Source organism: Pteropus medius, unplaced genomic scaffold (assembly GCF_902729225.1).
Source record: "Pteropus medius unplaced genomic scaffold, Ma_sr-lr_union100, whole genome shotgun sequence".
In the NCBI taxonomy this organism is placed as follows: Eukaryota; Metazoa; Chordata; class Mammalia; order Chiroptera; family Pteropodidae; genus Pteropus; species Pteropus medius.
In genome coordinates this window covers 7,577,953-7,601,881 of record NW_024354500.1, presented here as the reverse complement: position 1 = coordinate 7,601,881, position 23,929 = coordinate 7,577,953, and the positions used below count along the sequence as shown (strand labels likewise).

Below are 23,929 nucleotides of genomic sequence, written 5' to 3'. Positions count from 1 at the left end.
GGAATGTGTGTGTTATCAAGGGAATTCATTGCAAAACAAACCCTGACCTCTTTATGCAGTGGGAAATGCTTTCTGAACTCCCGTTCTTCCTCCTCCTCCTCGCTCAGGGCTGTCCTAGAGTTCCTGCTTCTGTATCTGTACAAGCTGCTCTCCTGCTCAGCCTTCTCTTGGGCTATGCGTTCCTGTTCATCCCACTCATTGATGATTTCCTGAAAAGTCATGCATTCAGAAGGAAGCTTATTTGCCTTGCTGGGGCATTTGCAATGAAAAAAAGGAAGACTTTGTACTTCTTAATTTCTCATGAAAACAAAAGTATCATGGTTCAGAAATAAATACATGCCAACATCCAAGAAACTCATTCCAGGTAACTCAGAGCAAATGGGCTTTGTTTTCAAACTGTGCATCTGTAGCAATCCAAGGTTCCTAAATTCCCCCTTGCTGTAGGTGTTACATTTTCACAGGCATAAACACTTGCTACAGTAGAGCTAATGGGAACTTCCTGTCAAGAGTTAATAGTGCTTTGCTCTAAGGACAGAGTCAGGGCCGGCAGTGTGGGAGTGTGATTCAGACTGCACTTGGCTGACACCTTAAGGAACTGGCCCCAGGGATTCAGGGTGGGTGAGGGGCACCAATAAGGCAAAACTAGGCTATGTCTTAGTTTTGTGTAGACAACACTTAAATTCCCTTCTACCTCTAAGATTTTAGGTCCTTAAAATGGCAAAGGTGTAAATTAAAGACACCACAGAATATTGATGAGGACTGAGGAAATGAGCATCTCCCAGTTAGTAAGATAATTTGTATTAAAAGTCTAAGCAGTTAAATCTTTGTCTCAGCAATTTTGCTTGCTAGACCCGAAGACCTACTTATAAGACTATTTATGGTGGTGGTTTTTTTTTTTCCAAGACAGCAAAAAAATTACACACAAACATATAAATGTTCAATTATGAGAAATTAAATTACTTACATCATACACATACAATAGAAAACTAGGAAAGTTGCTAAATATGATGCAGCTGAAAAAATACCACAATTATGGGGAAAAATAATCACCATATGCTATTAGCTTTCTAAAAGTTATAAAAAAGAATGGACTTAATTATTGGTTTGTAGAACTCTAGAGATTTAAGGACCAGTCTCAGGAACCATGGACAGGATAGAAGTGTTCTCAACCAGAGCAGCTCTTTTATCAGTTAAATATCAGGTCATTATGTTAAGATTTTTATTTTTTAGAAATAAAAAATTTAAAAATTTTTATTTTTTAGTTCTACTATTAAAAACGATTTGTAAACCACTGGGACAAATGACTTATAATAAATTTAGAATGTCATAGACATACGCTTACAAATAAATATACACAAAGAAGCAAGCGTAGAATGAAATACACTAATATGTTAACACAGTTTGGTAAAATATAATAATCTTTGCTAATATTATTTTGTTTAATTGTCTAAAATGAGAACAAGGTGCTTCTGTTGGTAAAGGAAAAAAAAAGTTATTTTTTGATATTAATAAAAGTTGACAAAATTACATAGCAAAAGCCACCATAAACAAAGTCAAAAGATAACCAACAAACTATCTCCGGTGTGCAACTCAGAGAAAAGGGTTAATATTTTAAATCTCTTAAAAATTGAGGGACGAAGGTCCCCAAACCTGACAGTTAAATAGGAAAAAAAGGAATAGACACTAGCTTTCCACTCACTAACCACACTGCCTCTATGAACACTGGGCATCACCACAGTCCTGCAATCGCCCCGACTGTGCTCCCAGCTTTCTTCAGAAGGAAGGGCCGGGGCAGGACCCCCAAAGTCAGGCTTACCTGGCACACGTGTCTGAAGAGCTGCAGGGCCCTCTGGTCCAGCTCTCCCTTGCACAGCACATGGGAGCGCAGGTAAAGAAGGGCGTTCATCAACAGCTGTTCTCGGGTGAGGCAGAGTTTCTGGCCCTCGCCTTCCAGTTCCTTTCCTCCTGAGCACTTGAGGATCAACTTCCCAAGTCCTCGCAGAACCTCCTCTGACTTCACTGAGCACAAGGCATCTGCATGAGCATAGTAGGTGGGGAAGGTAGGGCCCACTGATGGGAAAGCCAACAGAGATGTGGCCAGGGCATCCAGCCCGTCTGCACAGACCATGCTGCTGTGGAGTGAGGCGTGGACCTCAGACGCCACCAGCCTCATGCCATGCTGCAGCTGCAAAATGGATGCCTGCAGTGGGGCCACAGAGTCTGGATACAGGGCGTACTCTTCAGCCAGCCGCTTCCTGAACTGGTGGTGCGACTGCTGCCAGGAGACCTCCTCCTTCAGAAGGTTCTGGGCCACCTGGGCAGATCGAGGCCCATCTATGTGGAGAGCCTGCAGGAGCCTTGTGAGCAGATCTTGAACAGCAGGGGCCTTGGCAATGCTGGTGACATAGTGGTGGATCTCCTGCAACAGGGACTCATATACAGGCAGCTGGGGTCTAAAGGCCTGCTTCTTTGACAGGCTGCAGATTAAATTCTCCAGCTGATCAATTCTTTGGTGAAGCAATCTAAAGGGAAATCAACACAATAACTCTGTCAAATTCTGTCAAAAGAGCAAAAAATCTAGGCTGAGCCCTCCAGAAAATAGAATGATGATAATATTGACAACTACATGAAAACTGATAATAGAGAGCATTTACCACATGCCGCATATGATGTTAAGCAATTTAGATGCATATCTCATCAAATGCTCATCACGACTCACTGAGGTAGATACTATTATCCTTCTTTTACAGATGTGGACACTGAGGCTTAAAGGCATTAGTGGTATACTCAAGGTCTAAAGCCAAAGGGCAGGGACAGAACTGGAACTCAGAATCCACTACACTGTACAGTATTCCCCAAGGCAACAGACCCACACAGTGTACATCATCACGCATACTGAAAATAAGTTCTGGTTTCAACCCTCTTGGCCCCAGGTGAGTCCTCCCTGCTCCTTTCACAGAGCATATCTTTTTCCTGACTATAACCATGGCTTTGGCTTTGGGATCTAATTGCTAATATAGTTCAGAGATGTATACCATCACCTCTGTTAACACTGTAATTACATTACAAACCTCAAAATGTCTCTTTTAAAAGGAAAGTCTACAACCCTCAAAACAAATAATCACTCTATTGTGTTACCTGATGTGAGGATGAGAGTAACTGCTAATGACTTCATCTTCCAGGTCTCTTCCAGTTTGTAGCTGGGACAAGAGGTTTCGAGTCTTCCACTCGCACTGCAGCTGGTGTAACTAATGGAAAGAGAAGCTGGTCTGCTTTGCCCAGTTAGGACCATACCTGAGAGGACAATGCTCAGCGGGGCAGAGCAACTGGATGGAAAGACCCTGGTTCCTGAATGACCCAAGGGCAGAGGTCTCTGCTCCACTAATCTTGACCATTCACCTCAAAGTAGTTAGGTGGAAAACACTATATTTACATCACTGAACTTCTGAGACTCTGCTAGAGCAGCTTGGCCCTTCTCCCATATAATACAATTTTCCCTTTTTCAAAATACAGAACTAGTATGTCACTGTCTTTATATATTCAGTTCCTGAGTTTGACCAGAAGTTCAAATAGCAAGGGCTACCCATACGACCTGAATCTGCCTGACTCTTGAATTTTGGATGACAAACACCAAAAGTTCAAAACCTGAGGAATACTATATTTAAAGAACTTATCCAAATTCAAACACCCAAAACTTAGTTCAGGGAGAGGGAGTTTGGATAGTGAAGAATACTGCTCTCTCTCTCTCTGGCAGTGCCGCAGGTGGTTTACTATTGTGCCCTCTCCCCTGCATGGCCTATTGGCAGATATATCAGAACCTTAGGAAGGGCCACTCTCCATGCCTGAGCCTACTGAGAGGAACTCTCATAGAGAAAAATGCAGTCTTTAGAACACACCCCTGAAAAGTCAAAGGGCAGTTTATGCAAAATCATCCTTTTGATGCTCTGAGCAACCAATAAGGAATAAAAGAACGAATATACTAAGGAAACCCAGCCAGTCAGGGATGGAGCCCACACTCCCAACCCTTGTCTCCATACCTCTTTCTTAGCGTACTTGAGCTTGTATTCCCTCTTCACTGCAGGGTCAAAGCGTGCTTGAGGAAGCCATGTCTGAATCTGGAGCAGGCCAAGGCTCACCCAGAGGCTCCCGCGCCGGGCTGGTTCAGGCAGGTCCCGCTTACCCTCCCCTCCCCCAAACAAGAGGCGCAGGGAGGTGAGCAAGAGGCACAGCAGCTCTTTGGGCAGTGCCACCTGTCCAGCCATGTCCCCAAGAGTCTGGTCCACATGCTGGAAGGCCTGGCTGTCCCCACAGAGCAGCCTCTCACAGTTCTGCATATACTCCTGCCGTCGGGTCTCAGGTAGCAGCTCTGCCAGGCCTGCCAGGTGCCAGCATAGCACCAGCCCCTGGAGCTGAGAATCCGTATGTCTGTGGGGACAAGGAAGCACTTAAGGACTTAACATTGCATCAAACAGCATTCCTTTCTCACACTATCATTCCTTCAAAAAAAAATGACAGGGCAAACTGCACTGCCAATAATTACAAGAGAATTTCTATTCTCATGTAATCTTATATGGCTTTTTAAGCATTACCCTCTTGATCAAGTTATGCTTAAAATTGACAGAAAAGCCAGCCAGCTCACGGTAGCCTCTGTCACAGTCTGAAAACCTGCTGATCCATTCAGAAAACACCCTTGCCTTCACTCACCAAACCAGCCACTTCAGAAGCAAATTCTGACTGAAGTCCCTGCTACATGCTCTGGAGAAGCAACAGGAGCTTTGCAGTCTACCCAAGAGGAGGGAATACCTGAACTCTGCTACTGAAGGGACAGCCATGTTGGTCCAAAGCACTGAGCTGATGTCCCGCAGCTGCTGGGCTCTCTCAACCCACTCTCCCAGGGTGACATGTGAGGAGGACAGGATAGGGAGGCCGTTCACATCCCAGGGACTTGTTCTGCAGCTGCTGGTCAAGACTTCAAAGCAGCACTTGGAGAACACGGCTCTACTGAGACTGCCGGGGCCCTGATGGATGGAAAAGAGTCAAGTAACTTTTAGAAATTAACTAAAAGGATTTCAGCAAGCAACACTGGACACTTTAGAAAGAAAAAAGAGAATAAGGAGGTTCAGGTTGCTAGGACCAGAGACAGGACCATGAGGGCAGAATAGGGTCATGTGGTAATAGCCCTTAAAGAAATATGAACTCCATTCTCCAGGAATGAGGAGTAATGGATGCTTTAGTAATGCAGGAGAAAACCCCCAATCCTGGGCATCAGGAAGATCATTCTTGCAGTAGAGTTAGGAACACACTGCAGGAAGGTGACTTGAAGGCACGGAAAAAGTTGGAAGACAAAGGCAAGAGCCAGGGACAAAGTTTGCCAAGCCTGTGCTCATTGGACTACTCATCAGGGACAAAGTAATAGCTGTCCACAGCAAAGAGTTAGGTGGTCAAACACATATGATGGGCAACACTGTATACTCTATGTAACTCTTGGGGATCCATAAGGTTTATCACTAAGAGCTTTGAGAGATATTTTTCAATAAAGAAATCGATTTTGATAGAGCAATGGAACAGAAAAGACCCCCCAAAATAAACCCATGATAATTTGTGGGAATAAGGTATACAACTGAGGTGGCATTTCAAATGACAGTAGAAAAGATGAATTAGTCAAAAATGGTGCTGTAATACTGCTTTCAGATATACTGTTTGCATAAAATAAAAAATCTGTAAGCCTACCCCCACAAAACGAGATATCTCAATAAAATTGATTTAAATATGAAACAAAAACAAAAATATAGAAGGCAATATAGGCAAATGATTTTTAACTCTACAGATAGTGATTAAAGACTTTTTAAAAAAGCATGACGCCAAAGCCTGAAAGTGGGAACGGACAAGTATATTTAAAAACATAAAACTTGAGAGACAACAAAACACTACAAATACATTTCCAACCATATGTTGGGTTAAAGGTTTAATATCCATTATACATAAAGAGATCACCAATAATAAAATGATGAACAACCTGATTTTTTATTTTTTTAAATAAAATGGGCAATAAATATGACTGGAAAATTCAGAGAAAAAATGAAAAGGATGAATATACATACATATATAATGATTTTCAATCTCAAAAATAATCAAAGAAACACATTAAAATGTACTCATTTAATTGGCAATAACTTAAAATGCTGATAACATCTGGTGTGTTGAGGTTATAAAGAAATACTTCCTTATAGATATATGTGAAACTGATCGAGTCCCAAGTCCTCCTGTGATCATTCAGGACTTTGTGATCTCCCCTTTAACCAGCTCCCAGCATGTTTTAAACGGTAAAACAAAAACTGCCTGCCTAGACATTCTGGTAATAGTTATAAATCTCTTTAACTGTGCAGACACTTTGACCAAAGGTTAAATTCTAGTTCCTGAAACATATGCACAGAGATACTCAAAAAGACAAAGATTTATGTAAGGGTAGTTGACATAGGTATGTTTATTATAAAAAAGGGGGGAAATAAAGGCAAGAAATCTCAAGACTTATAAGAAAAGTGATTTTAAAAATTCTAGCACATAAGAAGGAATACCTTAAAAAGAATAAGGTGGAATGACAGATACAGGTTTCCATGATGTATTATGTGAACGAAAGCAGTGATCATATTTCTGTTTACATATATATTTAATATAGAAATATATTTAAACAAGATATGGAGCAAAGAGTGGTTATTTCTACTGAATTCTACTGTATATGTATATAAACACACATACACATTTATGTACTGTTTAAATGTTATATAACTGGGAAAATGAGTTAATCAGAAAAAAAGACTAAAAAGGAAACTTTTTTTTTACTTTAATTCAGAATTTCCCAAATCATTTAAGACGGAACATCTTTTTTGAAGGTACACTTACTAACATCCTGCAGAAAATAAAGTATTGCAATTACTTAGTCACTGCTTTACCCTGGGAATAAATACTTATTGCACCATCTATTGTGAAATCTCTTCCATTATCACCAAACATTTTTATGATTTTAGGCCAACAGACCTTCAACGTGGAGTCCAAGAGGGACTTGGGCCTCTCCCTCTGCAGCATACTTGGCAGAGGGCTCCATGTTAGCCAGTACTCTGGACTGGTGGTCACAGTACTGCTCCAGAAAGACATAAATGTAGAATTAAATAAGTTGGACCACAAAGAGATCATTTCTTCAGCAGACACCTAGAGATAAAAGGAATAATTAGATAAGAGAATATCTGAGAAAGATTCTATAAATCAAGTTATGAGGTCTCTATCTTGCAAGACCCATTTAAAACTAACATTAATCCTAATGTTCCTGATTTTCTGCCACCCTGGTCATCTTGGTAAAGTCACTTATCCTGATTACAATTTTATAAAACTAAGAAGAGACCTGCTCTTATAAGGCTGCACGAGAAAATATATTTAAAATAAATCACGATTATAATGTCAGCAAAATAAATGAATAAAATATTATTATAAAAAACAAGATTGTAAGTAATGAAGTTGTAGTAACTACAGTTTATCAGTATTCACGTTCAATATAGTTATTTTGGGCGGAAGAGTAAAAACACTCTCACAATATATTTTTAGGTAAACAAAATAAAAATAAACAAATATTTTAGCCTCATTTAACTGAAAACTGAATAGAATGATTCTGTGGTGATGAGAGTTGAGAAATACCAAGGTAACTACTACAAAAGAACATTTAAAATTCTCCCTTTGAAAATTAACTTAGATAAGACTGGAGTTTGCAACATGTAATTTTGAGATTAAATAAATAAAATGTTCTGCAACCCAGTCTGCCACAGAAAATCTAATTGACTCTTGGGTAAAAGAGGTTTATTTCCCTTTTTGATTTTGGTTTTTACCTTCTGATGATGTAGTAAAGACCAAAGGTCTTGAAGTTCTTGTGGAGCAATTGGTGTGTGCTTAAGACAAAATGTGAGGTGATGACTTATATCCTCATGCATCTGAGATTGCTGATTTTTGCTGGACCTGTTCCAAAAATAAAGAGGGAGAGAGGGTGGGCTATTGGCTATCGAAGAACTGATAGAAAACTGCTATGTACAGGAATATGAAACACACAGAACTCAGAGTACATTTACTTAAAAATGAGTAAGCAATTCTACTGGGAAAATATCAGTAATTTTTAAAGGTGGACTCAAAACAGGCAAAGAATCTTCAAAAAATTTTGGTTTTCCAAAGTGGCAACTGACCCTATGCTTCAGCAACTATTACCCCTCAAGACAAATCTGTGCTTTGTTTACATACAAATTAAGCTCCTCCTGAAGAAAATGGCTTACCTTCTCAGACAAGCCTGTGACACAAAATCAGCTGTTATTCTGTACTGCCAAAGCACAGCCAGGTACTCCATTGCAGGCCATAACTGAACATGCCTGGTGAGTTGGATTAAGGAGCTAAAGTCTGGCTGGGACGTGGAAGCAGCTTCACTGGGCTTCTGCTCCAGAAAACCAAGTGAAATTCCTCTGGCTTTTAGTTCTAAACACTGTGCATTCACAAGATTCTTCAATTCATCTGTACAGAAAGGTACATGTAGTATTACAGCATAGTGGTCAACAGTTTAGGGTCAGATCCCCAACAGCCAGTTACGCGACTGTGAGCTTAACTTAAGCTCAGCTTAACTTGAGCTTGAGTTTTATATCTGTGAAGTGATATTATTAATACCTGCGAAATTCTAATGACAGAATTAAACAATATATAAAGTTAAGTTTTATGCCTGACACTTAAGTAGTAGTTATAGTATAAAAAAGAAGGAAGGAAGGAAAGAAGGAAGGAAGGAAGGAAGGAAGGAAGGAAGGACGGACGGACGGAAGGAAAGAAAATGAACATCTAAGGGAAAACTTAAAACTTATTAGCTACAGAGCAGTAGATACTCTTAGAGAATCTGTCGTCAGCAGGCCAAACTCCAGAGTATATTACCTGGCTCAACATCTTCCAGAATATTAGCTCTGAGGACCAATCCCCAGGACTGAAGGAGACTTTTCTTTAATGTCCATTCAGAAGCAACCATTTGGAGCCGAATAATGTCTTCCTGCCATCCACTCTCCCCAAGGGCAGGCATTCGCTCCCTGATGGCAAGGGCTTTGTTAAGAATTTTCAGCTGTGAAAAACACTCCACCACCAGCTTGTCCTGAAAGAACAAAACCCAGAAAAGCCTGATATAGAGGAGAAATGTGGTACTTTTTAACAGCGTATTCACGTCTGAGAAAAAAATTTAAAATATTTCCCTTACGCTTCTAGAAAACACAGGGTTTATTCCTGTTGCTCTCAGGAGATTTTACTGCAATAAAGTTAAAACTATTACCCCTCAAGGGTAATACAGTCTTAACAGTCTCAAGAAAAGTAAAATGACAGCATTTAACAAATCAGTTAACGGTATTCAATGAATATTTAAAAGTTAAGCTTTGCAGGCAAGGATGAATCCACTGGAATGGCAGTCCCCATATTCCAGAACCTCAGAAGAGGTTAGATCTTTGTTTACTCCATGCTTCCAAGGTGTACCTTAAAAGGAAATGGTCGTCCCAGGAACTTCTGCAACTTCTTTATACCAGTGAAGCCACCAGTTGGGCTCCCCAAGCAATTCTGAATATGTTCTGAGACGGTCTGAACCTCTTTGTAGTATCTTTGAAGAGGAAAAGAGGCAGAGGAGAAGTAAGAAAAGGGGGAAATGCTGGCTTGTAAGCGACATCATTTATATTTTGTATTTGATTTACATTCACCAATAGGCAAAAAGAATAAAACAAAGTAAAGCAAGAAGAAAGTTTTAATTCTAAATCCTCTTTAACATCATTAATACTGTAGATATTGATATTATTACTTCAATTGTTCAGAGTCTTACTTGTCTTCATGGTTCATCAAGAGTTGGGGGATCTGGCGGACCAAATGTTTTAAAACCCAGTGCCAGTGAAGGGCAAGCAGGGCTAGGCCTGGGGCATCCACTTTTACTGTGTCGGCCACAGCCCAAAATCGGTCACGCCACCGCAGAGAATCCAAAATCTGAAAACAAAGTAAACCAAAACTATTCACAAGTCTCCCAGTAAAACACAAGACACAGACTTCAACTGTTAATCAATACTCAACACAAACACACGAAAGGTCTAGCATCCACCTGGAATATTCTGAGGGACATTAAGGCATTTGGAGAAGGCAAAGATCTTTCCTCCTAGTACTGAAGTTCAGAGCTATTATATTACAGAAAATGGAATTATTGGGTCTTACAATAAGTGTACATGTAATTTTATAAGAAATCTCCAACTTGTCTTACAAAGCAGCTGCACTACTTTGTCTTCCAACCAGCAATGTAGGTGAGTTCCAGTTGTTCCATTTCCTTGCCAATACTTGCTACTGTTAATGATTTTCATTTTAGCCACTGTGGTAAATGACACCTCACTTGATAACTAATGATGCTGCAATTTTTCAAGTTCTTACTGAGCATTCAATTATCTTCTGAAAAGCTTCTATTAAAAATATCTTGCTCATTTTTAAAATTGGGCTGTCTTATTAGTTTGTATATATAATTTATGTATGATTTGTAAATAGTTGCTCCCAATATTTTCATTTTCTTAAAACTGTCTATTAAGAACAGAAGCTTTTGATTTTGATAAAATTTATCCCATTTTTTCTTTTATAAGGAATCTTCCAAAATCTGCCTATCCTCAGGTTATGAAAATTTTCTATGTTTTTAGACAGTTTATAGTTTTGGCTTTTATATTTAGGCTATGATCCATTTTGAGGTAACTTTTCTATATAATGTAAGGTAGGGGTGAAGGCTAATTTTTACTTTATTATATGGACGTCTAGTTGTCCTACGCCATTTGTTGAAGAGACCCTTTCCCCACCATTAAATTACCTTTGCACATCTAACAAAACAAAACAAAAAAAAACAATCAACTGACCAATATGAGGGTCTATTTCTAAATTCTCTTTTTTGTTTAATTGGTGTATGTATCTATCTCTATGACAATACCTACTGTTCTCATTTACGTAGCTTTGTAATGCAAATTAGATAAATTTGAGTCTCTAACACTGCTCTTCTAATAATGTATTTTTAAAGCAAAGTAGTCTCAAGATTAGTGATTCCTTTCAGAATTATTTTCATAATATCACATTATTTGGCTTTTTCACTATGTTGACATTTGTACTGATGGTACAAAAAAGAGAGGGGATGAAGAGGATAGATAAACCGTGAGTGGGTATCTGGCAAACACTGTGATGAAAATGAATGAAATGAATCTGTCAAGTCAAGAAAAACAATTTCAGAGTATTTGTTGTTTTGAGCAAAACCTAGAACTCTGAAAAACCAAGACCATGATAATTTCCCAATACTCAGATATTCTGATGAGGTTTGTGGTAATTTTTCATGAGTGTGGCTTTATTTAAATTGAAGAATGAAATGTATCAGCATTTGGAAGATCTGATAACTCTGTGAGTAATATTTCTAAATTATCAACACATGAGCTATAAATGCAGAAAAGGAAAAAGGTCCATCCAAAATGAAAGTTAGACCAATGGATTTTAATGCATGACAAATTCAGTGACTTTTTTTTCATATTCCACATTACAAGTAACCTTTATAAAACTACCACTTGTCAAGCTGTGGTATATTATAAAAGAAAAATATTCACAATAATATGAAATGGCTATTAAGATACTCCTCCCTTTTCCAATCTCATAACCACATAAAGAGAGGTTAGTTTCTCTTCACAAACTTCAACCCAAACAACATATTGCAAGGTACTAGATGCAGATGTAAGAATTTGGCTTTCTTCTGTAAAGTCAGAAATTAAAAAGACAGAAGTGTAAAACAGTACCATTCTTATTATTAATTTTTATTTTGGAAAAGAGTTGTTTTTCATTAAAAATGTTATTCATATTAACATGAAATGAATTTACTACTGTTTTTAAACAGAATAACTATTTTTCATATTTCTCAGATTTATGTCTAAATTTAATAAATACTGATAGATGTAACCACATAAACAAAAGTTCTTTGAGGTCTTTAGTAATTTTAAAGACTACAAAGGGGTCTTAAGACCAAAGAGTTTAAGACCTGCTACTGTAGTTTACTAAAATTACTAGAATAATCTGGATTCAAAACTCAATTAAATCCATGTGACAATGATGTCTAATAAGGCTTAAGTGAATTAAAATATAACTGTTAAAATTCCAATGTCCATAAACATGTAGATAGATAAATAAGTTGTAGTATATGTATTTGATGGAATAAACTCTTGATACATAAAACATGGATGCATCTCAAAATAACTTTTGAGTAAAAAAGCCAGACAAGAAAATATACTGCATAGTGCCATTTATATAAAATGCTAGAGAATGCAACTGATCTATAGTAAAAGAAAGCAGATCAACAGATACCAATTTGGAAGTGGGAGCAGGGCACAGGAAGGGAATACAAAAGAACATGAGGAAAGGTTTGAGGGTAATGAATATTACATTCACTATCTTGATTGTGGTAATGGTTTCACGTGTTTACAAATAAAATTGTACTTTAAATATACGCCATTTATTATGTCAATTCCACTCCCTCCCAATAAATCTTTAAAATGTGTATATATTTTAAACCGTTAACTAAATTTATCAAATATTGGACATATAATAACACTGAAGTTAGTCTCACCCCTAAGAATCTTTGTGCCAAGATAAATGTTGCCGATTAAAATAAAAACAGGTATAATTTTCCTTACCTCATTGACATGAGCATCAGACACCACTCCCTGGGAGGACTGTACCCAGAGCAGGATTAGTGCATCGCAAAGTTCAAAAAAGGCAGCAAGATTGACCACAATTTCATGGGGCAGGCTGTGATAGCTCTCTGGATCTTAGAGTTGACATAAATAAGAACATTCCATCAGATTTAAATTAATCTCTGGACATTTTCAAAATCAACTGTAAAATGGAACTTAATATTATCCACAGTACAAAGGTCAATTTTAAAGGCCAAGCAGAAAGCTAATTCTTAGCCTAATATTATTAAACTTTAAGGATCAGGCACAAGATACAATCGGATGTACTATTAATGATAGCAGCTTTAAAGGCAAACTTCAATTTTTATGTTTCTACATAGTTTGAATTTTTTCCAACAAGCATGGATATCTTTTTGATTTAAAAAGATAAAGGAGGAAAGAAGAAAGAACCTACAACCAAATACTTATGAGTATGTACTTTTTCAGCCAACAGAAATGGATTTCGAGTTTTAGCTCTGTTACTTGCTAGAGATGTGACTTTGAGCATCTCCACGCCTCCCTTCCCACTCTCATAACATGGGACCTACATGGCATTTAGCTGCTATAAAAAGTAAATGAGATCAAGAACATGTAAAAAAGTAGTTAATCATTACTACTGAATAAGGGGGAATGTGTTTATAATCAAATCAGCAAATCAAAAGGAATCAGTAACATGGCAGTAGCTGCTGAACATGTCTCTCAACTTCGGCATTATGCAAACAGATGCGTAACTGAACTACATGAAAGGCATTGTTCTTACCTTTATGGAATTCAAAAGACATTCTCAAAATACTGTTTCTTAATTTTTTGCCACCAACAGAAACCAAATTTGCTTCAGTAAAAATTCGTTTTTCCCGATCAAGATATATGATTGTCCTGAAATGATTCAATAACATAACAAATAGGTATTGGTAAATAATGCTTTTCAATCATATCCTCCACCTGCTGAATCCTGAGAACCCTTGGAACATCAATCTCCTTCAACCTGTCATTCATCTCCAGTCTCTGCAAATTCTGGACTAGAGGGATGAAGGTGGAAGTAATGACAACTAAACTGGGGGGAAGAGGACAGATGTGTCTAGGTAGATTGCCAGGCTCACTCTGTTGCTCTGCCATGATCTGACAAATTGCACTGTGAACTCTTTAAATTGGGTATCGAAAAATTAATCTGTGGTGTATGAAGTTACCTGCAGAGGTGGTGTAGGAGTTACTGGGAGAAGAAACAAGGAGATCTCTGAGGAGCTAGTACATATCACATATGTGTTGTGTTCACTTTGTGAAACTCATCAAAATTAAGTGTAGTTTTCTGTAATGTACATTACACCTCAGTTACAAAATTACTTTTAAAAATTTATAACGCTGATGGCCAATTTGAAAAAACTGCTGGTCACTACATTAAAAAGTGAGGAAAGACCAGCTTATATAACAATTAGGTAAATTTGTATGTGTGTATGTTAGCATGAAGGTGCTATATATTTCTCTAGCATTTCACAATGGGAAATTATGTGGACAGAATTATGTGGACAGAAAGGACATGTGAGAGAACAAGTGGATGAAAATCGAAGGAACTGCAGGGAATCACAACCAGAAAACAGGAGAAACATGACTATTCTATGATAGAGAACTATGTGTAAGATAAATCCCACTGTTAATGCTAAGCTAGTGTATCTCTTAAAGCACACTATGCAATTATTAAGAACCTGCAAAAATTACAGGCCTTTTGACATCAGTCAGAATTACTATACTGAGCACAGAGCATGAAGAAGTGCTGATAAAAGCAATCAAGTCCAGCATCCCACCACTTCCTAGGTTCAGAAAATTAAACACAAGTAAGCTGTATCGGACAGTCTTAGAAAAGGTATAATCTGTGAAGCTGTAGTGTATAGTGAGGCGAACAGTGCCCAGAACAGCAGGCTTCACCTACTTGTTTGCAACAGACTCTAAAAGGGAAAAGAGCTGCTCAGACTGGTCTGTTTGTGGGTCATAGTCCATTGAATTTCTAATGATGTCCAAAGCCTGTACATTCCATCGTGGGTCCAAATAGATTACAAATTCGTCTGTTTTAAAAACAAGACAAAAAACAAAATTTTGGAGTTAAACTCCTAGCCTAGAAAATTTCTGTTGATTGTTACTGTTTTAATTTGATCACGCTCAGTTCCAATGGGGAAGAGGTGCCACAAAATGCTGGTTTCAGCCCATGATACTAGATAAGTAGGGTTCTAGCAGCTTTTATGCTATTTCCTTTCTAAATTCAAAATTTCTACTAGTCCTGAAAATTCATTCCACTGTAGGATATATAGGTAATCTCTACCAAAACATAAACATACAACCAATGCATTCACTTGCTCAGATTCTGCTACTGTTCAGAAAATAATCCATGGGCTTAATTAGTTATGCAATTTGTTGCCATTAGCCACAAGAAAACTAACTTACATAGCAGAAAATGAATGAATATATCTCATTATTTGCTTTCGATAAGAAAACTCAAGATTATTTCACTTAAGTCATTTCTTTAAAATCAGAGTATGTGGCTGCTGCTGACATCTCACTGGAGCTCCTTTGGCTCAAACTTGGTACCTCTTCTGTAAAGCATCAGTGTTTGGCCGCTGACCCTCATCAGAGGTTGTGAGAATCAGAGGGAGGGCGGTAAGACAAAACAATGGTAACATTAGTTTGAAGGTGGCTGGGTAGGATGGGTCAGTGGAGCACTTCAAATTTTAAAGACATCCACCATACAAATACCTACTGTGAACATCAAGGTACATCAAGGAGGGAACTTGTATTCCAAAATCCAATAAGACTACACGATCCAGAGCTACACAATTGAAAAGGAAGATAAACGTAGACCTACTATGTTCCAACAGTAGGCAAGTGGTGGTGTCTATTAAAAAAGGAACCTGCTACTCAAGAACTTTGTTCCCAAACTTTCATAACCGGAAAGCTATGATTTAGTTCAACCACATTCTGACTACTACAGTAGTTTCTCTGCTGTTTGATTTCTTTCCAATCATTCACCTCATTACCTTTAGTGTATGGCAAGTAATTGGTTTAGCAAAAAAGCATCAAACATATTTTTTTCTAAACAAATGGCAAGTGATTTATTTTGATCAATATCAAATGAGGACAGGAGTGGGAAATTAAAAACCTGGTTCTGTGAAAATGCCCCTATTTTCCTCATTAATACTTATGTTCTTTCAACTTTATATTATTCTATTCCAGTAAATGAGTCTGCTAGCTCACTGCTTAATTAAAAATAAATTTTGAATACTTCATGTGATTAGATAGCTTAGATGGCTATTTTAAAATTATGGTTTTACAATTTTGTATTTAAGACATTACTTTTATCAAGGTTTTATATTATCTGATCCTGTATTGTTTCTCCTTCAAGTCATATAGCTTCATAGTTTAAAATCCTTTCTGTTGACACTACTAATAAATAACAAAATGTTATAAGTGGAAGGGACACCAGAGAAATGAATTTAATTCCCTATTTTTCAAACATAGGCAGTGAGTATGAATGATGGGCCCCAAATCAACAAACCAGCGTGTGGCCAAGTTGGCACCAGAGCCCAGGTTTCCAAATCCCATATTCTTCCCACTTCATTGTGTATTATCATCCTCTTTCAGAAACTGAAGGATAAATGGATAGTTTCAAACAAAGATGCATAATTTGTATCTGAATACTCTGAGTCTTCTAAAAAATATAGTTTGTTACAGTTGGAGCTGTGACAGGTCTTCTCTCCATGAACTCAATGGATAAGTTTCCTAAATGGTGCTGAGAGCTAGAAATCAAATCAGATGCAGTACCTGTTATATTTGGTTGTAATATTTTGATGATATTACTGACTCCAGCTGAGAGAGAATTTGCATAAAATTTCCTAAGAGATGCAGCACTGGCTTCCAAATGAATCTGTATTGACTCTGTGGAGGAAAGAGAAGCAAATATTAGTATCTAAAGTAGGCTATCCAATCGAACTTTCTGCAATGATGAAAATGTTCTACAGCTGCTCTGTCAGAGTTCCCTCTTGCACCTAAAATGTAGCCAGTCAACGAAGGGACTGGATTTTATATTTAACTTAATTTAAATTAGTTTATATTTATATTTTATAGCTACCTGTGACTTGTAGCTATCACACAGAACAATGCTGATAAGAATACTTATACAAATTCTCTCTATACATTTTTATACAGATCGCATGAACCACACAATAATATATACATTCACTGGCTTATCTACAAGTTCTCATGGAGCAGAAAGGCTCATGTAAACTCAATTACTTCAGGCAACAAGTGCTACCAACAAATTCCATGTACTTGTACTTTACAAACCATGTGATGTCATATTGTTCCTTTTTCCACTCTTAGAATAAAAAAGTACAATGAAATTAAGTGTGACAACTTAGAGCATCTGGAATTAAAATAAATCTCTTATGTATTTTTAGGGGAAATTAATTACCAAAAGCAAAATCTTTCCCAGATAGAATGGTTGTGCAGTGATAGTAGAAAAGGCAAGATATTCAAAAAAAGTAACGTAGTACATTTTCCTTTTGAATTTCATAGAAAGGGGAACAGATCCTGAAATGCTAAGGATTACATGGGGAAAAAGTTTCTCTTGGGACACATCTAAGGGCAGATATTTCCTCAATTTTTTAACAGCTACATAAGTAGTAATCCTAGGTCTCAGATTTCTAGCAATGAGATCTCCCATATGCTACCGTATCAGTGTATTCACATAATAACACAGCTGCTGAGGCGCTAAAACAGGATAAGTATACATAAATTCACTCATTATACAAATTAAGCTTTTCTACTCACCAAGCCCCTGTGGTATATTCTTGGCTAAATGATAAAGCCATTTAACTCTCAGCATCCAATCTTGATTGGTTGCTCTTTCTATGAGCAATTTAACAGCCATGGCCAGAACATCTGGTTCATCAATCCAAAAAGTATCCACTTCGACTGAACTGAATTTTAAGCTCTCAGGGTTGGAGGACTGCATAATTTTCTCTAAGTCTGGTAAGGTAAGAGGCTGAATCCTGAAATTCATTGGAACAAGCAAAGTCAGTACTAGAGTAAACTTTCATTTTATATTTTGAAAAACTAGGAAAATAACTACAAATAACAGGTCAAAGGAGTATTGGAGAAAAAGTAAGTCCCCTCTGAGGAAGACAATTAAAACATACTGAATGGATAACAAATAGGGAGCAATATCACAATGAACAATAAAACTATGACAGCTGGGTAATAAATGGCCACTTGACATTCTGGTCAAGTATGGGGGGTCATGATCATTACCATAAAAAACAAACAAACAACACAGTTGAGATGTTAGACATACAAGCTCAAGGCACCACTAACCTTGCCCAGCTGCTCGTTTTCATGCTCATCCTGTTGAGGCAATATGCTAAGATCTGTCCATCACTTCTTACTATAGAGAGGTGGGAATCCTCGGAAGCAAAGAGAGCTGAGGGCAGAGAATCTGGCCACAGCCCCATAGCAAGAATGGAGTTACCCCAGGTTTCATGTGCTTGCAAAGAAGAAACATGTTTCTCCAGTAAGGCCTGTACAAGCTTGGAAGAGATAAAACATATAGCATACAGGCATCAACATATGTGTGCTATTACTAAAAATGTACATTATAAGCTAAATTTCATTTATTCTCATGACAGGTAAATTTCAAGGATGTAATATTTATATTTAACCAATTTTCCAGAAAAGTTCCTGGATCCCAGATCTCTCTTAGAGAATAACTGCTGTGGTCATGTACTCTCTTAGGTCATTAGTTACCATCCAAAAAATAATAATTCCCTTGTAGTAAACAGAGTGTTACAACTTAGAAAGCTGCGTGAAACACTTCATGGTACCTTCTGGTTTGCTGGTGAATGCTGGGAGTGGACATATGCTTCCCAGCATGCTTCGGAAAAGGCTCTGTCTAAGCTCAGCCCTCGCTGTAGGTACTGCACAATGAGTAAGGCTGTCTGAATTAGAGTTGAAACAGATGATGCTGGAGAACCTATATAGAAGAAAAAGTTGCCATCTATGAGCAACAAATTATGCAATATCTCCAATGAAAATGGATAAATTCCACCTTCACATCAAACTTTGTTCCACTCAAATCCACCCAGATATTTATTTTAGAAAGCCTTCTAAGTGAATTCTAGGGTCTCACTAGCACACAATGAACTTGTGGGAATATTCATATTCCTTCTCTCTTCTCTTGATTCTCTTCTCCCTCTCTCCTACAGTACATTGTAGGGAAGTGATCAGATGACTCATTTACAAGTGTGATAAAGCCTAGTCACATATATCTTTAATCTAAAGTTGACACACACTGAAGATGGAAAAATGACCATGGCTTCATAAAGGACCATGGGCTTTAAAATCTTACAGACCTACTTTTAATTTCAGATGTCATTATTACTTATTTGGCTCTGATGAGTTACTCAACCTCTGCCTTTCAGAACTAATGTGAGGCCTAAATAAGCAACCAATATTGTACCTAACACAGTAGTTACTCAACAAATAGAGCTTTGTTTATTATTATTACTACTGTTATTATTATCGCTTTTTTGTGTGTGTATGTATATTTGGACATTTAGAAGTAACATTTGTCTGTTTTAAACAATTCAAAGTTCCCTCTTCAGTCTACCTTCAGGAGACTCAATGACCCTAAAGATATGACGGACAAACTTCACAGATTCCTCAGTCTGGCCCTCTGATTGCATGCATCAGAATTACCTGGGGAGCTTCTTCAAACTACTAACAGGAATTAGTAGATCTGCTGAAATCAATCCATTAGCAGGAACAAGGGTACCAGAACATCTACATTTTTGTGGTAATTTCTGTTTCTATGTACACTAAATGTAAGAACTCCTGAACAAGTTGTCAAACGGAACAACACATGAATTTCTATAGGAATAAAATTCTGCAGAGGCCTAGAAGTCAAGCACCTTACCTACAACAATGCTCTGAGCCTCTCTATGTAGAGCCAAAAGAGTATCACACACACTGTCTCCCACCAACCCAAGGCTGTGCAGCAAAACTTTCAGATCCAGGTCATTTGAGATGCTTCTGTCCCCTACTCCTGAAATGTAGATTTCGACTCCACGATTCCTCATAGCTCGGGATATTTCTCCATGAACGGGATCCATTGAGAGAAAAAGTCTAGTAATGTAACAATTCAAAGGAAGAAAAATTACCAACAGTGTAGCTCAGCAACAACTCATGAGGCAAATCACATATAGCTCATCTTCAGGGATATTATCAAGACACCACTAATTCAAAGTCTGCTATTTTCATCTTTATTCTATCTTCCAAAATGCATCAATACAGCAAATCAATTCTCTAAACTTACTTTGCTTAGGATTGTATATCCAGTGCACCTTTAGTGCTGAGAACTTTAAAATTCTTACTTTCAGATATTCCCCAAATCTGCCAGAGCTAACTTAACATTCTAACTCACCTAAACAGAGCAGAAAAGGGAGTATTATGTTCTCCTGAAACAATTAGCTTCATATATGCAATGTGTAGTAACATCTCCATCTAGCTATCACTCATCTACAAAACTAGACAGTGATTCCCTAGTGACCCTCCTCACAACCAAATCTACTCCTTTGCCAGTCTTCCCTTTCGCAATGAATGGCACTCCCATTTACCCCATTATTCAAGTCAAAAACTTAAGTATCATCCTTGCTTCCTCTTTTTCTCAACTCACAAGTCCATTGGCAAGTCTATGCATCTGACCATCTTAATATAAGCTATCGGCTATCATTATCTCTTGCCTGAACTACTATAGGCTTGTAACTGGTCTCCCTGCTTCCACCCTTCACCACCAACCCATAGCAGAAACCTTGCCTCTCCTGTTTACTTGTTAACTAAATCAATGAATGGGCGAACATACTTATGACTAAGAGTATGAATATATGTAAGGAGGTCCAACTGAATGTCTGCCTCTGCTATTGAGACTTTCATATCCTTAGACAGAAACTTAAGAGGTATAAATTACCTGAAATTGGGATGCGGTGTTATGGTGGGAGTAGAGCCATCTACCATTCCTCTCTCACTTACAGTGAGGACACCTCCAGGTTCGAGCAAAGCATTCAAACGATCCAACACTGAGGGGCTGCACAGAGAGAATTCAAATGGTGGAGAGGCTGACATGCCGCCTTGACTCTATTTTCCTTACAGGGGCCTCCCACTGCTCCTGGCCTATGTCTTCTTTCAGCACAGATCATTCCCCTATATAGAATTGTGATCTCTTTCAAGATCTTTTCCCCCATCAATTCCCTTTTACACTTTCAAGGCACACAGTCCAGAGATCTATACACAGTAAAATCACAAATAGTTGAATACATTTAAAAAATAAGAAAAATAATAGCGAGTTCCCTGAGCCATAACTTTCCTCTTTATCCTCCCCTTTCTCCTACTTCCCAACATTATCGAAACCATTTAAAAGTAACTGAATTTTGATTCTAAACATTCTGAAAAATGTTCCAAGTAGAGAAACACATCATCTGATCTGCTGTAGCTTCTATTATACTGTGTAACAAAGGTAATTTTACACTTGCCCTCTTCCTTACTTTAGAATCAAAAGTGATACATATTGATGCACATTTACTAAGCATCTGCCCTGTATCAGATCTTCCATTTCAAAAATCTGCACTTAAGAATAACCATCTATCTGGTCATTAAGGTCTAACTCAAAGATGGCTGGAAATGTAATCCAATTTTGTTAGCCTTCAGTTCAGCTCAATACAATTTTGTTAGCCTTCAGTTCAGTATCATACAGAACTAAAATGTAGCTAATAACCAACTACCACTGTTCCTCACAGGGAGAAGTCTACAGAATATGGCTGAAAATGCATTTCTAGTTAAGAAACAGTGGATCAAAAATATCAGTGCTTCCACCAGGATTTCTACTCTGATAAAAATATATCAAATTTTGGTCAGGTTCGCTTGTGATCAGGCAGAAGGTTCTTACTTGCAAAAATTAACATTGTCCATCAAAAGCCAATCACCAGACTTCAGGGCCCGAACCAACATGCTGTCAACCCATTCAAATGTGCCATGGCTGAGGCCACTGGATGACTGCATAAGCTTCACTCCAAAGCTTCGGAACTCTTCCACGAGTTTGGCAAACTCTGAAATGTCACAGGCACAGCACTTAATTTCAAATCAGGACAATTGAAACAAACAAAAAAAAACAAAAAACAAAAACAAAAATCCCTAAAAATTTATTAAAATAAAGTTGGAAACTTCTGGCTCAATTTTTTTAAAGTTTCATAATAAAACAGGAAAAAAATTTTGCTTTTGTTTAAATAAAACAGATAAGGAAATTTGCTTTGGGGGCAGAAAATGCTTCTTAATGGCTTTCTGAATTAATGGCTACATAGAGGTGACTCAAAGGTGATAGAAAAGGTAAATAATCTTTGTTATAATTTCTCAAATGGCAGAAGAATGTCTCCCACCTATTGCTACATTTATACCAAATGGAAGTGCTATTAGTTGACACAATTCAATCAATGCCACTAAACTGGGCTTCCTTTATAATGACCAAATGATTACAGTAACAACTGGTATTTATTTGCTGAGTGCTTTATAGTTTATACAGCTCATTCCTAGAAATCTTCAATTGCTCTTTTTTGTTAGAAACTGTTTTATGACTTTTTTGCATATTTCAAAGTAATATATACTGGATTCCTGCTTCTAGCCATGAGGAAATAAGGTTCAGATTTAACCTCCCACTCTTAACAATTAGAAAACCAGGCAAAATATGAAACTGCTTTCAGACACTGAACAACAGAGAGCACAAGGCTGTGATATCTGAGGAAAGCTGCACCATTAAATGAGAAAAGTTTCATGTTAACTGAGGAACTTCTTACACTTTCTATACAAAATAAACACATTTTAACTATCAATTTAGATTTCTTCAGTTTAAAATGCTCAATTTCTTGAGGAATTATTAAGTCTTTAAAAAATCAACAAACAGAAAGACCAGTTTCACATGTAAGTAATTTATCATTACAGCTGGTTATAAACAGACAATCGATTTCAGAAACCAATTTCTTCCCTGGTTGCTTCTGGATACTTCATATCAGCTTCAGTTTGCTAAGACAAAAATTTTCAAATTTTGACTGTTATTATTAATTTAATAAAAAATTATGGACACTGCATTTACAAATAAATTACCTATAAATGGACATTATATGGACAATGATAAGGGTCTGATGCACACATCTAAACATACATACCTGCTTTGGAGTATGAGCTGATTTTATTGTTGAGTCGCTGCATAAGCAATAATACTGCTTCCAGCTTGTTGACAATCTCCATTGTAACACCTTTACCACCTTCTCCAAGACACTTGGGCTTATACGTCAGAAGAAAATGACTCCAGGCTCGCAGCACTACTTCTGCATCATCAGCACTGACAAGAAGGCTGTCTCTTAACAGTGCCCTGACAGTGCCCTCCACCTTCTCTAGCAGCTGCCTCCAAGGCCGTATAAGGTCAACCTGAAATTTCCAAAGCACCTGAATTCCTCATAGCCAATGGCCAGAGTCAAAAATACTACTATTTGTAGTTGTCACCAACACAGAAGACCATCAATCAGACCACTTACCTGCTCAAACCCACCCAGAAGCTCTGTGGTATCCATTGCACTGTTCATAGCCATGATCTTTAACGTGTGACCAGTAAGTTGTGCCAGGAGTTGGACCAGGCTAGTCTTGCCCACAGAGGCTGGACCCACAAGGATAACCATCCAGCTCATATGCACACATTTCATAACTGACTCCAGAGATTGTAATGACTGGTGCAGGAGTGACAAGGGACGGCGGGATGGTGGAGGAACATAGCTGCCACGGGAAAGGACTGAGTAGCCCAGCTGAAAAAGACATGCCAGTGAGACTTGACAAGCATACTTGATAGTGAGAGCAGAAGAAATCATGGAAGACTGTAAAAGAATGGAGAATTATCCTAGCCTCCTCACCTGAACATCATAAGGAGTGATGTGAAACAGTCTGGTTCCCATGTATGGGTTGGAATTTGAACTAAACACATCCTTGAAGGCAGCAATGACCTAAACAAAGAAGTTGATACAATCAAAACACAAATCGGGCTACCAAGTTCTGAGCCAAACCTTCTAGAATGCTTCTAGAAAACA

At 37.8% G+C, this 23,929-nt stretch overlaps 1 protein-coding gene across 1 annotated transcript in view; it reads right to left on the bottom strand.

The window, feature by feature from the left end:
• MDN1 (midasin AAA ATPase 1) overlaps positions 1 to 23,929 on the bottom strand; it is a 141,784-nt gene that overhangs the window by 41,396 nt on the left and 76,459 nt on the right. Inside the window, 24 exon segments of the mRNA XM_039853068.1 lie at positions 48 to 209; positions 1,817 to 2,522; positions 3,139 to 3,248; positions 4,038 to 4,425; positions 4,804 to 5,018; positions 7,036 to 7,206; positions 7,875 to 8,001; positions 8,310 to 8,541; positions 8,947 to 9,157; positions 9,529 to 9,649; positions 9,866 to 10,023; positions 12,729 to 12,862; positions 13,528 to 13,643; positions 14,692 to 14,824; positions 16,575 to 16,688; positions 17,583 to 17,803; positions 18,126 to 18,337; positions 18,632 to 18,780; positions 19,723 to 19,931; positions 20,773 to 20,889; positions 21,748 to 21,907; positions 23,018 to 23,279; positions 23,387 to 23,650; positions 23,756 to 23,845. Coding sequence (XP_039709002.1) covers positions 48 to 209; positions 1,817 to 2,522; positions 3,139 to 3,248; positions 4,038 to 4,425; positions 4,804 to 5,018; positions 7,036 to 7,206; positions 7,875 to 8,001; positions 8,310 to 8,541; positions 8,947 to 9,157; positions 9,529 to 9,649; positions 9,866 to 10,023; positions 12,729 to 12,862; positions 13,528 to 13,643; positions 14,692 to 14,824; positions 16,575 to 16,688; positions 17,583 to 17,803; positions 18,126 to 18,337; positions 18,632 to 18,780; positions 19,723 to 19,931; positions 20,773 to 20,889; positions 21,748 to 21,907; positions 23,018 to 23,279; positions 23,387 to 23,650; positions 23,756 to 23,845 — 4,782 coding nt within the window.